We start from the raw sequence: 16213 nt of genomic DNA on the forward strand, positions 1-16213 counted from the left end.
TTTATGAATTCATGTTCCCTGACTACCCAGATAGCTTTATTGTTTTAGTCCCGTTTGTTGTTTTTTTACAAGGATGCTTCCTCATGCGTGTGGTCAGGTATATACTGACTCTCACACAGCTGCCGAGAGGAACACTGTTGTTGACCCAACAGACCATCCTGAAAATGGCTAGGATTGTTGTAGGAGGGTTATGGGGTCAAGGGTTCTCAGAGGGTTGATGGTGTGTGTGTGTGTAGTCTGGCTTTTTTAAAATACACACACACACACACACACACACACACACACAAACACACATACATATACACACACACACACCCCATCAACCCTCTGAGACCCTCGACCCCACGCACATACAATTGAAGTCGGAAGTTTACAGACACTTAGGTTGGAGTCATTAAAACTCGTTTCTCAACAATTCCACAAACATCTTGTTAACAAACTATAGTTTTGGCAACTCGGTTAGGACATCCACTTTGTGCACGACACAAGTCATTTTTCCAACAATTGTTAACTGACAGATTATTTCACTCAAATGTATCACTGTATCACAATTCCAGTGGGTCAGAAGTTTACATACACTTGAAGTTGACCTTGCCTTTAAACAGCTTGGAAAATTCCAGAAAATTATGTCATGGCTTCAGAAGCTTCTGATAGGCTAATTGACATAATTTGAGTCAATTGGAGGTGTACCTGTGGATGTATTTCAAGGCCTACCTTTGAACTCAGTGCCCCTTTGCTTGACATCATGGGAAAATCAAAATAAATCAGCCAACACCTCAGAAAAACAATAGTAGACAGTAGTAGTAGTAGTAGTAGTAGACTTACAAAGCACGTAGAGGTCTACCTATGATACAAATTACAGACCTCTACATGCTTTGTAAGTAGGAAAACCAGCAAAATCGGCAGTATATCAAATACTTGTTCTCCCCACTGTATATACACCATGGGACCACTCAGCCGTCATACCGCTCAGGAAGGAGACGGGTTCTGTCTCCTAGAGATGAACGTACTTTGGTGTGAGAAGTGCAAATCAATCCCAGAACAACAGCAAAGGACCTTGTGAAGATGCTGGAGGAAACCGGTACAAAAGTATCTATATCACAATAAAACGAGTCCTATATCAGAGTAACCTGAAAGCCCACTCAGCAAGGAGGAAGCCACTGCTCCAAAACCACCATTAAAAATAAGCCAGACTACGGTTTGCAGCTGCACATGGGGACAAAGATCATACTTTCTGGAGAAATGTCGTCTGGTCTGATGAAACAACAATAGAACTGTTTGGCCATAATGACCATCGTTATGTTTGGAGGAAAAAGGGGGAGGATTGCAAGCTGAAGAACACTATCTCAACCATGAAGCACGGGGGTGGCAGCATCATGTTGTAGGGGTGCTTTGCTGCAGGAGGGACTGGTGCACTTCACAAAATACATGGTATCATGAGGCAGGGAAATGTATGTGGATATATTAAAGCAATATCTCAAGTCCAAAAGTAAAAGCTTGGTCGCAAATTGGTCTTACAAATGGACAATGATCCCAAGCATACTTCCAAAGTTGCGGCGAAATGGCTTAAGGACAACAAAGTCAATGTATTGAAGTGGCCATCACAAAGCCCTGACCTCAATCATATAGAACATTTGTGGGCAGAACTGAAAAAGCATGCGCGAGCAAGGAGGCCTACAAACCTGACTCAGTTACACCAGCTCTGTCAGGAGGAATAGGCCAAAATTCACCCAACTTATTGTGGGAAGCTTGTGGAAGGCTACCCAAAATGTTTGACCCAAGTCAAACAATTTAAAGGCAATGCTACCAAATACTAATTGCGTGTCTATAAACTTCTGACCCACTGGGAATGTGATGAAAGAAAAAAAAGCTGAAATAAATCATTCTCTCTACTATTATTCTGACATTTCACATTCTTAAAATAAAGTGGTGATCCTAACTGACCTAAGACATTGAATTTTTACCAAGATTAAATGTCAGGAATTGTGAAAAACTGAGTTTAGATGTATTTTGCTACGGTGTAAGTAAACTTCCGACTTCAACTGTATATACAGTGCCTTGCGAAAGTATTCGGCCCCCTTGAACTTTGCAACCTTTTGCCACATTTCAGGCTTCAAACATAAAGATATAAAACTGTATTTTTTTGTGAAGAATCAACAACAAGTGGGACACAATTAATCTTTTTGCCAAATAACATGAGGTGACATAGGAGGTTCTGGGTGCCAGCGGTAAGCTGGTAAAATATGAGAGGCAGGGCTATACTCACAGATGCCGAGTAATGCTAGTTAATTCCCTTTGGTAATCAGCCACACTTCATTCACAATCATCTCTGAGCACAAGTCAATGCTACACTCAAATCATTTCCGGTCACTGCTGAGCTTTTCCATATTGCATCATTTGACAATCTAATCAGACTAGAATGTAATCAGCACTCAACGTGATTGGGAGACAGTGAATCTACAGCACTTTGGTTAGACGTGTAGATACGACAGCAGTGTATTAGTAATACAACAGGCATGGAAATGAGCTACAGATAATAGTGGTTGTATTATTCCTATCACGTTGCTTAATTCTAGAACTCGTTGATGTTTTCAGGCCTGCAGCTGGTGGAAGCACCTCAGAACCTGCCCCTGGACACTGGCTCTATGCCACAGCTTCCAAAGGTAAGATACCAGAGACTATTAACATAACAAAATGATACCACAGAAGTCAAATGTGAAGCGTCTATGCAGTTCAGATCAATCTGGACAGTATAACAAAAGACTGTATTTTCTGCATTCCATTTAGAATGCTGGTCAAAAGCAGTGCACTATACAGGGAATACTATTCCATTACATACGCATCCCGTGACTGGATGACTGTGGCTACAGACCAATCAAAGACGTCCTACACTGCCAGTCCTGGATGCTGAAGAAGATTAGGCTAGCCCAGGCCAGGTTGCTGGAGGGAGGAGGCACCCACACATGGACGCCCATGTGACTGAGCCTAGAGGATCATGGGAATGTTCTGGACAGATGGTGGTGGGGATGGGTGGGTTGTGGCCGGGTGGGCTTAGACATCACATTAGACAGTCTCAGTCTCAGGAGGGTGATTTCTCCTAGACAGATGGAGATCAAGGAATTACCAATAGAAAGTATACAAACATTTTCAGCGCTGGTTTGTTTGTGAATGTGATATTGGATGTCAAGTCATTTACATCTTGCTTCAAGGAATGGGCCACTGACCCATCATGTGGGCAGTGTCAGTGTGCTCAATGATTATCTTAGAAGGCGGACACAAGCAAAGCTGTTTCCACATACACAGCTGAAACAGTCTGACTGAGATCTCTAGTATAGAGGCTGTGGGAAGAAGCATCAAAAGAGGAATGAATGAAAGAATGAAAGTATGAAAGAAAGAAAGACATCCTAACCAGAGTCCCTTTGGTGTCGGGCACGGAATTTAAAAAGTCATAAATACATATTTTTGTTTATTCAATGGTGTAGGGCAAAACTGTCATGTATCCCCATTCGATTTATCAGGCAGTATGGCTGTCATAGCAGAGTGTGGAGCGCGAGAGACCACCCTTGGAGAAATGTGAAGGGTGACCAGGGGCAGACCCTGCTGCTTCTATCCCCAGGAGGACCCACGGCCCCCTGGGAAATCCCCTCGTTCTCAGTGACACCATAATGAAATCCCCCACCCCCTGCTCCCTGGCTGCTAGCCCGTGAGAAAAATGTTTGGTCTGATATAACAACAATGAAATAACCTACGAGAACGTCTTGTTATAAATTCTGGGTCTGATCAAATATTTGTTATCCTCTTCAGGGTTGAGTGTCAATTCAATTTCCATTCAGTGAATTCAGGAGATGAATCTCAGTTCATTTCAGAAGTAGAAGTGTCATTCACTCAACTTACATGATACTCATTTTATTAATGAATCAAATTTCAATTCACTTCCTGATCCGAGAGAGTTAGAATGGAGAGGACTACCACTGATCCCACAAAACCATCTTAAGTTGAGGATATGGCAGACAAACGCCCCCTTTGGAGAGATTGGGTACCCCTAGTAAACTGGAAAAAAAATCTTTCAAAAATTGTTAATATATGCAAATAAAAATTATTATTGGATAGAAAACACTCTAAAGATTCTAAAACCGTTGGAATTATGTCTGTAAGTATAGCAGAACTCACAGGGCAGGCATTCTTCCAAACTAGTTTCTGTGGCCATGAAAGTTGGAGCAACTTTGACGTCATGCCCCCACCCCTCCCAACCAGCTATGATTCTGGGGACACTTTCTATCTCTTCCGCTAGATGTCCTCTTTCATTAGAGCTTCAAACCGTTCAAATCGCGCGAGAATTGACCCTATGGGAGTGAAATTAGTGCGTGCCACGAGAGAATAGGCTGTGCGTATGGGCGCGAATTGGTCACAGTCATTCCTTTGTTTCCAGCACTGAAGAGAAGGGCAGACGATGGGCGATTGAATTGAAGTTTGTTTTGCACGTCTAAAACATCATAAAGCTTGCTTCTGCACTTAGTTTGACCTGTTTAGTCGACATATAATGTGTAATTTTGAAGTTTTGATGCGCAACTTATCCGGACCAGAGGACGTTTTGGGTGCATTTCAGCTGATGTTATTAGCAGTAGCTAATACAAAGACGCAAGACTTGAAACCAAACGATGTATTGGGTAAGTATGAAGCCTTCCAGAACATTCTGAACGAAGACCATCGAAGGTAAGGGAATATTTATGCTTAAATCTGTGTTTCTGTTGACTCCAACATTACGTGGAAATGTAGCTTGGAACTGAGCGCTGTCTCACAATATGGAATAGTGTGCGATTTCTGTAACGTTAAAAATAAATCTAACACAGCGGTTGCATAAAGAAGCAGTGTATCTTTCTAACTATATGTAGAACATGTATATTTAGTCAAAGTTTATGATGTCTATTTTACGTTATCTTGCCGCGCTACATAGATTTCCTGCGGGCGTTTTTGAGTAATTTCTGAAGGTGAACTCACTGTAAATGGACATTTATGGATATAAATGGCATATTATTGAAAAAAAAAAATATGTACTGTGTAATATGTCATATTACTGTCATCTGATGAAGATTTTCAAAAGGTTAGTGAGCGATTTATTTTTTAATCCTGCGTTTGTTGATTGCATGTTTTGGCTATTGAAATGAGCTGTGTCTGGTGGTGGTTTTACATATATATGTGCTATGTTTTCGCCGTAAAACATTTTAGAAATCTGACTTGCTGGCTAAATGAACAAGATGTTTATCTTTCATTTGAGCTATTGGACTTGTTAATGTGTGGAGGTTAAATATTTTTAAGAATATTTTTGCGTTCCATGCGCCACCGTTCCAGCTGCACGTGGGAGGGTTGATCCCCAATTGGGAACCAGTATCGTAGACAGGTTAACAGAGACTTGCTCATGAATTGATGTTGAAGTCTCGTTAGATCAACATGATGAGAAAAGCGGTCAATAAATCCTAGAACGCCAACTGTCTTTCTCTGTGCCGGGACCACTATAGGAGGACGGAGTGGTGTTCCGTGTCTTCTGTTCAGTTTGAGAAATGAAACAGCATCTCCGGCCTGCAGCAGGTTTCTGTCTCTATCTATTAATAGCCTGGTGTGGGGACAGGATCTCCTGCAGGCTGCAGAACACTGATGTAAGAGCGGCAGAGAGAGCTTCCCGCCAAAGATTTAATCTCCCCACAAATGCTAACCTTTTGCCATAGGTGTGTATATCCCAGGATCTAACCCTGGAAAGAGACATACACAGCACTGACTAAATCAGCTCCTATCATGCCCTCTGCCTGGTGACGACATCAGAGCAGCCAGTGCGAGGTGGGAGTTGCTCTCCATGCACGCACGCACACACACGCATAAATGCACAGAGAAATGAGCACACACCATGCACACGCTAACAAACGCATATCCAGGCCTAGTTCTGCAGGCAGTTAGTCAGCATGATGGGAATGAGCAGAGAAACACATGTAGGGGACAGCTGCTGTAGCCCGGGACTGAAAACCAAAGGAGGACGAGGAGCTTGACATCATGTAGGGGGAAGGGGAAGCTGCTGTAGCCCGGGACTGAAAACCAAAGGAGGACGAGGAGCTTGACATCATGTAGGGGGAAGGGGAAGCTGCTGTAGCCCGTGACTGAAAACCAAAGGAGGACGAGGAGCTTGACATCATGTAGTGGGAAGGGGAAGCTGCTGTAGCCCGGGACTGAAAACCAAAGGAGGACATGGAGCTTGACATCATGTAGTGGGAAGGGGAAGCTGCTGTAGCCCGGGACTGAAAACCAAAGGAGGACGAGGAGCTTGACATCATGTAGGGGGAAGGGGAAGCTGCTGTCACCCGGGACTGAAAACCAAAGGAGGACGAGGAGCTTGACATCATGTAGGGGGAAGGGGAAGCTGCTGTCGCCCGGGACTGAAAACCAAAGGAGGACGAGGAGCTTGACATCATGTAGGGGGAAGGGGAAGCTGCTGTAGCCCGGGACTGAAAACCAAAGGAGGACAAGGAGCTTGACCGTCTGTCTGATTTCCACGTTTGGCGAGTTCAAGGTTGACCTTGGAAAGATGCCTGCCATTGGCTTCTCTCCCTCCTCCTCTCTGTTTACTAAACACCAAGGCCGTTCCCAGGGCTTATTCTCCTGTTCTCTATGCACTCCACAGAGATGCAGTAGAAACAGTGTGTAGCTACATTTTCTGCATTTCCCATCAGCAATTGTCCATGATTTGTTTTGTGTCATTTGACTATTTACTGAAAGCGTAGTCTTATTCTTATCCTAAAGCGGCTCTCTGTGAGACAGAAAGAGACAGAGGAGGAGAAACGCGTACAGTTGTTTGGTATTCAGTTCAGGGCTACAGAAGCCTCCCCCCATGTCCCTACACGTGTTGCTCACTGATGCACTCTGCTCTTTCCTATCAAGCTGACTAACTGTATGTATCATCTGTGCAGTGTAGGTCCACAGGGACATTTGGGACATAGCCCTGAACATAGAGCCCTGAACATAGAGCGCTGAACATAGAGCCCTGAACATAGAGCCCTGAACATAGAGCCCTGAACATAGAGCCCTGAACATAGAGCCCTGAACATAGAGCCCTGAACATAGAGCCCTGAACATAGAGCCCTGAACAGAACAGGGACAAGGAAGAGCTTTATCCTACTATTTCCTTGAAGTTTACAACAATCTCCCCTTTAATCTGGACTGCGTCCAATACGCTTATATTTACATAGATATGCAGATTTGGCGGTAGAGATGGGATGGGAGGGGAATCGGTCGTCTATTTAGTAACTAAGCTTTGTCCGAGCCAGAAAGGCCCATTAGGCAGGAGTCTATCTCCTGTTTCTGTAGCGTGAGGCAGATTGATGTACAAGTATTCCCGCTGGACAGGGCGCTAGTCTATCGCAGGACCGATCCGGCGTATGTGACAAGAAAACATCTCATCTAAAAAAAACCTGTAAACAGGTTTCCTGCTATGAATACAAACCATCAAGGACACCCGTTCTTTACGAAGTGAAAAGGTACAAAAGTGAATATTGACACAATTGTTTTATTTACTCCAGTAACTTGATTACCGGGTTTTGTCTGTCAAATCATACTTTTTGTAGATTTTTTTCCGTGACAGTGACGAAGCAACAAAAAACGAGAATCAAGCCAAAAGCCTCCGAAACCAAAATCCCTCTATGGATTACAAACAGGAGGTGGCCCGGAATAGAATTACAGTTTCACAGGTGGTGCTTTCATTCCCCCAGCCAGCTAGCCTATCAATACAATACACCACTGACCCAAATCAGCCCCCAACCCTGGGACACGACAACTGACCCAGGATAACCTAGTAGTCTGTATCCCCACCAGTCACCACTCATTCTGATGAGTTCTGAAATCTGACATCAATGGACTATTATGGAGTGAGTGTGACTGTGACCTTAGGAATCAACAAAGTCAGTCTGTGTTTCCTGAGAGGAGTCGGACCACGAGGAAGCTAACTGACCTCGATAAAGTAGTACAGCTACCATCGGAAGTTACTTTTCGTAGCAGGTTAGGAGAGCCTTTTAGCTCACCCTAACCCTTTTCCTAACCTAATTGGGTCCTAATTGGGTTTTCTATCTGTTGATAAGGAAATGCTTGGTTAGGGTATGGTTAGATTGAGAATAAGGGTTAGGGTAATGGTTAGGGTAAGGGTTAAGTTTAGGGTTAGCATAAGGGTTAAGGTTAGGGTAATTCTCCTAACCTGCTGCGTAAGTGCTCCTAACCTGCTACGAAAAAGTAACTTTGTAGCTACAGCATATACCATCTAATCAAAACTCTAGATAAGCTGTCCTAACTGCTACTGGTTAAAAGGACGACCCATGAAGGAGCACGGGAGGCTTGGAGGTGATGACAAATTAGGTAGTATACACTGGTCCTATGTTTCATGAGCAGATGTAAAGAAATCCCAGAGATTTTGTGCACACATTTGTTTACATCGCTGTTAGTGAACATTTACCATTTGTCAAGATAATCTATCCACCTGACAGGTGTGGCATATCAAGAAGCTGATTAAACAGCATGATCATTACACAGGTGCACCTTGTTGTGGGAAAAACTCATTCTGATTGGCTAGGCCTATGCCCTCCCAGGCTCACTCATGGCTGCACCCCCGCGCAGTCATGTGAAATCTATAGATTATGGCCTAATGAATATATTTCAATTGTCTGATTTCCTAAGGACTCCTAAGGCACTGCATCTCAGTGCAAGAGGCGTCCCTACAGTCCCTGGTTCGATTCCAGGCTGTATCACATCCGGCCGTGATTGTGAGTCCCAATCGTCCGGGTTTGGCCGGGGTAGGCTGTCATTGTAAATAAGAATTTGCTCTTAACTGACTTGCCTGGTTAATATATATATATATATATATATATATATATATATATATAATATGAACTGTATCTCAGTAAAATCTTTTAAATTGTTACATGTATATTTTTGTTTATATCAGAACCCGAGTGAGCACAAACACACACGCACAGTTGCAACAACACACACACACACACACACACACACACACACACACACACACACACACACACACGCACACACACACCAGCTGGTCCCTGTGTGTGTAGCGATAGCACCTGCATTCCCCTCATGTTAGGTCAGGTCCTACACCTTGGACAGTACGAACCGTAGCATTCTCTTCATGTTCAATTTTGTGATAATGACATGTTCTCATCAAACCGACAGATGGTCAGGTGGCTTTCAACAAAGAGCATGGTGTGTAGAGGTCTCTCAACTAGCAACTGATGTGTTCTGAAATAAACTGCACCCAACACTTCCAGTTCCCTTAAAAATGACTGGCAGCTTAAAAACGACTTCCTTTCTCGTCTTTACCTCCCACACACACTGCTGGACGCCATTCCTTCCTTTGAGACCCACTCTAGAACCTCGCTTGAGATTTCCTTTTCCTTGAGCATTTTATTTTCGAATGACCGCATTCAAGGAGACGGTGATTTTCAGCACAGGAAATACATAGTTTTCTTGAGTTCGAACAAGAACTGGTTTGATAATGCACCCACTGTAACCAGTTGAATCAGAAGTGTTTAATGCAGGGCTGGAACAAAGGCCTGCTAACACACAGTCTGCAACCCCAGGGCCAGGGTTGCACATCCCGGTTGTGAACAAAGTCTTTGTTTAAAATGTAAACCACCTACAAATCAAAATGACATCCTGGGACTTCAGGTCGACCGCTGGCAGAGAGAACAATATGATTGGCTGCTGCACTAGAGGAGATGGTCTGCTGATGTTATCTTTCAGGGGGAGGAAGTATTATGGAACTCATTAAGAAACAATAAACACAGAGGATGTCTCCTAATGTTGACCGAAAGGTGTGCCTGGGTTATGTACCCATATCTTTGCCAGTAAAAATCACAGACCTATCTGTTCACACGGGTGTAGGGTGAAGTTGCCCCTCGACGCTGACCTGAGGTCAGCTACGCTTTTCCCCCACTAATGGTTAAGGTTAGGATTGGGGGAGGGGACGCTGATCCTAAATCTGTACCTAGGGGAAAATTCAACCCGGAGATTTCACACGAGCCGTTTCCAGGAAGCTGTTTCGGTGAGAATACAGCCTTCCAGGACACACACACCAGCCTTGTGACCCAATTTCCACGTTCCTCATATGTCTCTCAGGGAGTTCTGTGACGCACGGAACCTGCAGAGATGATCAACGTTTACCTTCATAGGATATCTAGGCCATGAGGTATACATTAAAGAATATCTCTACTTATTATTTTGACCAACAACACCTATACAGGTCAGAAGCATATAGCATGTGACTTTTCACAAAGCCTCAACTACGGGATAGAGGATTACTGACTGTAGATCAGTCTAATGTGGATGAGAGTACTGTACATATGTTTCAAGCCGGGGGGATTCTATATAGCTGCAGCTAGTGGATTAGCATGGGCGGAGCCCCTTACACCAGAGCCATGGGATTGGATAAGGGCAGACGTCGTCACGCGTCTGATCCCTACAGATGGCCGTAGTTACCGTGGCAATGGCAGTGTGCTCAGCATCAGCATCCCAGGAGAGCTTCTCAAAGCCATACCTATCTATCACAGACGTCCTATTCACTTTGTGACATCAACACAGTTTAATCCAAAGCCTAAAAGACATCAACAAACAGCAATACTTCTGAAGTAGCCGTAAATGGACAAAGACAGAGACAAACACAAACAGTTTAGGTCATTTGGTTTCCTCTGGCTTCTCTCAAAGATCAGTCGGGTTCATGGCAGTGGGTATAATCTCTAGCTCGATCTCCCCCAACTCGCAAAATGAGAGTGCTCGAGTCCCATCTGTCAGTAGCTCCTCAGAACCTTTTCCTATGCATGGAGATCAGCAGCACCGCTAGCCTCTACTGCAGAACAACAGCAGTGATCAAGCATCGCATTAACCAACACTATACTACTGAACTGGAGGCCATTCACTCTGCCCTGTAGTGACTTCAATGTTAATCCGCCAGAGTGTCCAGGAAAGCGTCAAATGGCCCGTTTGCTATCCATCAATAATGTTGTATAGTGTTTCTGTCCAATGTCACTGTTGAGAAATGATGACGTGAATGTGTGCATGATAAGTCTGCAGTGGTATATTTTCATAACCCCAAATATGAGCTAAAACTCCAATCAGGATATATTCTTACATGAACACAAACAATGTTGTGATGCAACAACCAATAGTTTAGGCCACCTGATCATCACCAGCATTTCCATCCCATTCTTTGTGCCACCCCTATGTGCCAACCTCCCTCAGGTGGCACAGGCTAAACCCAGAGGCGTACCTGGCAGTTAAATCCATTAGAGTTGGGATCCAAGCTCCCCGATAACATGGCGCGTCAGTGTGGGCAAGGATGCCCGAGATTTCCCCTTGGATGTACAGTGGTCGAGAGACCGCAAGATGGAAGCTCAGAATCCAAGCCCTGGACAGAGTCTGTGTTTGTCGGCTGGAGATATTGGCAGAAAGGTCGAGCCAGGCTCTTCTCACCGGTTCCTCTTCCCCATGCCAGCCAGCCTCCTCCTGACAGCAGCTTTGCAACACAAACAAGCGCTCAGACTGCCCAGCTCTGATCCAGACGGGCTCCGATGTTTTCTGACAAGCATCCGTCCACCAATCCCCTGTGAGATTAGCGAGCTGCTGACATCACTGATGCTGGGCTGTGTGGTGTTGTGGCCCTCTTATCTAAGAGAAGCTTGTAGCTAAGTCACGGTAAGCAAAACACACACACAGACCCTTCTTCTGTGAGGTTTGAAGAGAAAAGCCCTAGGACTTCTCACCGCTGCACCTGCCACATCTGATCCATCCCAAATCCACAGGGACATGCTATGAGGCGGTTCTACTCTGCAGTCATCCTCTGTGTGTGTGTGTGTGTGTGTGTGTGTGTGTGTGTGTGTCCTGCCTAGGACACTACTGTACTCAGTCTGTGCTGCATGGTCAGCAGAACACTGTGGCAGAAACATGCTGTACTGGAAATGGACCCAGCGCTTCAAGCGATTCTTCTGCTACACTACCTAATGACATACATTCTGAGTGGCAGTAATACTGGATCAATAACAATTTAGGCACGGATGATAAATATGATTGTTGGGGAAACTAACAGAAATATGAAGGAAAGGCACTAGCATCTCTAATAGCTGTGTCTTCACTCCCTCACCCCCTCCCCTTCTCTCTCTTCCTCCCCCTCTCTCTGCTATAATTAAACATCCAAAGGCACACAGTCGGTCCAGGCACTTAGCTCACTACAGTGGGGCTGGCTCAGCACAGTCGGTCCAGGCACTTAGCTCACTACAGTGGGGCTGGCTCTGCACAGTCGGTCCAGGCACTTAGCTCGCTACAGTGAGGCTGGCTCTGCACAGTCGGTCCAGGCACTTAGCTCGCTACAGTGGGGCTGGCTCTGCACAGTCGGTCCAGTCACTTAGCTCGCTACAGTGGGGCCGGCTCTGCACAGTCGGTCCAGTCACTTAGCTCGCTACAGTGGGGCTGGCTCTGCACAGTCGGTCCAGTCACTTAGCTCGCTACAGTGGGGCCGGCTCTGCACAGTCGGTCCAGTCACTTAGCTCACTACAGTGGGGCTGGCTCTGCACAGTCGGTCCAGGCACTTAGCTCGCTACAGTGGGGCTGGCTCTGCACAGTCGGTCCAGGCACTTAGCTCGCTACAGTGTGGCTGGCTCTGCACAGTCGGTCCAGGCACTTAGCTCGCTACAGTGTGGCTGGCTCTGCACAGTCGGTCCAGTCACTTAGCTCACTACAGTGGGGCTGGCTCTGCACAGTCGGATCACCCAGTCAGACAGAGATGTCCCACTGATCCAAGAACATTATGTCCAAGAGAACAGGCCTAGCTCTGCCTGCTATACCCACTCTTCTCTACAGACCTCCCCCGTCTGTTCACACTAGATCCACTCCAGCCAGAAGACCAGCCAGGCTCACTGTGCCCAGGTTTAGGACTCAACATTCAGACCCATCTTTACTACATCACACCCTCTCCATCTCCTGTCTCCAGCCCTAACTCCCAACACACTCTCTCTAACCAATATATACCATGTATTTCTGATGTGGAATCGGAGCGCTCGACTCGAGTTTTTGCTGAAGTCTCCCATTGACGTCAATGAATGATTTCTGTGAAAGTCTTGGTTGGAAGCTCTTATCTCAAGTCTGACTCAGGACTTCGAAAGCTTGCCCAGATGGATTTTCAGTGATATTCATAACCAAGACCGTTTGAAATGGATGCCTACACATTTGCTGCATGAAGTGGCTTTATCTGTAGTGGAAATCAAAAGGAATCACTGAGCAAAAGTAGTAGGACTTATCCTGCATGCTTGGCTTGGTATGAAAGCAGAAGTACTCACCACATTCGTGTCTCCTTGAGGTGCCTGAGGGCTCTGATGGCTCTGGGGGCTCATTTCCTGTAAGTAACAAGGTCAGTATAACATCAATCCACAGGACATTGTTTCCATGCATAATCCAGTCTTGCTTAGCTATGCATCGTCACACTGGAAGTCATTGAGTGCTATGCAATCACTGCCGGTCCCCAGGTTTCTAATACAAGTTTACATGCCATTTTTGTTTGTCATACACTGAGGATTTCCACATAATACTCGCTCCTACTATCACCTCACATACCCACACACAACCTTCAGCAACTATGGCAACGCATTGGGATTCAGGACACACGCTACAGCTAGGCAGCCAAGAGTTATGATGACAGGGCACTGCACTCTGCATTGTGAGTCAGTGGCCAAAAGCATCCCATGTTATATTCAACCCGTGGTCAATCCACAGCACTGGTTAAGTAGGCTCGCACGGGCGACCTGTTTTATCAATGTAGTTTTTCAATGTCATGTTTGGTTTTTCTTTTTATAATGACCTATGCATAAAGGGAAACAATGTTTTCCACAGTGTTTGAGCAAAAGCCATATTTCTCCTCTCCCTGGCTTTGAGGCGAGAATCCAGCACGGCGGCCATTTCTCAACAAGCCATCACCGGAATGCTAAACAGGACCTGACCGCTGAAACAGGCACAGTCTTTGGACACCACTGGGCGTGGTCTCTATTCAACATGTATAGATTACGATTCATCAGTCTTGTCTATGACCGTGGATTGACCATAGAAAGAGTATGTCCTATAGGGTGAGAGAGAGAGAAAAAAAACTCTGGTTCTTATTGATGAGTGGTGTCTGTCTGTGGCTTTCCTTAATAATACACCTATAGATCCTAATGGGTCCAATCAGATATCAGATGAGCCGACATCTACTGTCTAGTAGTAAACTACCGTAACAACATGGGGCCCATGAATTTACAGCTGTCCACAATTATAGGACCTGGCTCTGTCCCAAAGCTCTTAAATGGCTTCTTTTCCTTCTCTCCTTCGCATCATAACCACTGATTGGCAGACAGACTGAGTAGGACTTCACCATAGTGCTTCTATGAAGTATTTGGTTATCAGTTGGGATGTGTCTGACTCTGAGTCCGGATGAACAAGATGACAAACATTCTAATCGGCTCCACCGTAAGGTAATCCAGCAGGGGACCAATTGAACTGGAACCACAGTAGGCACAGGAGGTTGGTGGCACTTTAATTGGGGAGGACGGGCTCGTGGTAATGGCCGGAGCGGAATAGGTGGAATGGTATCAAATAGATCAAACACACGGTTTAATGCCATTCCATTTGCTCTGTTCCAGCCATTAGTGTGAGCCGTCTTCCCCTCAGCAGCCTCCACTGTCAGTAGGTGCATCAACAAGGCATGGGCCTACATCATCCTTTATCAATAACAAAATGTGTCAGCTATGGCATTAGAGGAGAAATTAGTGGATAAAAAGAAAAATGAGGCATTAGTAATTGGTAAATAACTACGACCATATCTTTCTAAATCAGGCTAATTACAGTATTCTATAGGTACTTGATGTAGTAGACTATGCAATAAAAACATCAACATTGTGGAGTTTTATTAGCCCACGTTGATGACAGTATTAATGCAGGTCTATTGGTCCAGCACAAATAAAAGATCCAGGATGGTCCAGAGTGAAGCGATCATCACAAATATTACGATGTCTCGATATTTTCGATAAAACAGTTGTCTTGGCAAACCGGTCTATAAAACTAGGTTATAACCTACTTACCTATATTAGGCCTACTACAGTTCTGTAATGTTCTAATGCTATAAAATAGTCTATTATATGTTATTACATCGGTTATCTATGATTTATTTCAAATGTATTGCACACATAGGCTGATCTACGCAGGTGTGTTCAATCCCCACATCAAGACATATGAAATCCATTTTCAGTGAGAACACAATGGTTGCCTATTGTAGGTTGTCTATGGGACATCCTTACCGAGGGCAGTAGCGGCTCCATTTGTGCTCCTTGGTCCGTTAGGTCCATGTTTTCCTTTCCTCGCTTTCTCTGTAGACTTGATACGCTCCTAATGTATTATTCTATCTAGTGTTGCCGGGCTATATCAGGGTGAACCCTTATATAAACTGGGCCGATTTTCTCAAATGAAGGTAAGCATCCTCCTCGTCCAGTCCTACATAATTTAGTCATGGGGTAGCGATTTCCCATTCACGCGCTCAAGCTTGGAGAGTGCAATTTGCGCTCCATGACGAGTTGGAGCACACGTGAGGCAATGAAGCGCCGCACGATATAGATTTCGTCCACAGTGGCGCGCGTTGCCCCAAGATTGCACACATGTCGACCTATTCTTAAAAATGATCCACAGAATATTGTTTTAGGACGCTTTGCACTCAATAGAACAGGATATGAGCGCACAACACTGGAGAAGTTCAGGATAAAACAGAGGTATGCTCTAGTTGCTATGTTGACAGATATTTCTGTTAATTTGGGACACTATAGAATTAGGTAGGCTATTATACGCCATTATACCATGGTCCTATTGTAATCCAAATTAACCACACACAAAAGCACGTAGGCTACCATATTTAATTGTTGTCTATTTTGGTTTTGTCCGTATTATGGGGTTAAGGAAGGATCCTAGGATTGATGCCTGACCCATGAAATTAGCCTATACAGTAATTAATTTGCTCTATTGCAATTGACGAGGGAAATTTGGGACCGTAATCGAATGGCCTACTTCATAAATTGTAAAATACATGCAGATAACCATGAACCATTTATATCATGGCCCACATGTGTGCGCAGTGCGATGGGATATACAGCACATTGATTCA

At 44.8% G+C, this 16213-nt stretch overlaps 1 protein-coding gene across 3 annotated transcripts in view; it reads right to left on the reverse strand.

Annotated features, from left to right (window-relative positions):
* Nucleotides 1-15662, reverse strand: part of LOC110527425 (sodium-driven chloride bicarbonate exchanger) — a 40055-nt gene extending 24393 nt beyond the window's left edge. The window contains exons 1-2 of one of the 3 annotated variants that reach the window (XM_036982851.1): nucleotides 15360-15662; nucleotides 13374-13430 (exon numbers count right to left, since the gene is read on the reverse strand). In XM_036982851.1, coding sequence (XP_036838746.1) covers nucleotides 13374-13430; nucleotides 15360-15407 — 105 coding nt within the window. In that variant the 5' untranslated portion in view covers nucleotides 15408-15662. Of the gene's footprint in view, nucleotides 1-11311; nucleotides 11573-13373; nucleotides 13431-15359 lie in introns of those variants that run through there. The other 2 variants (XM_036982852.1, XM_036982853.1) reach the window with 2 other exon arrangements.
* Between the last annotated feature and the right edge of the window lie 551 nt (nucleotides 15663-16213).

The sequence above is a fragment of the Oncorhynchus mykiss genome, chromosome 7 (assembly GCF_013265735.2).
Source record: "Oncorhynchus mykiss isolate Arlee chromosome 7, USDA_OmykA_1.1, whole genome shotgun sequence".
NCBI classification, from domain to species: Eukaryota; Metazoa; Chordata; class Actinopteri; order Salmoniformes; family Salmonidae; genus Oncorhynchus; species Oncorhynchus mykiss.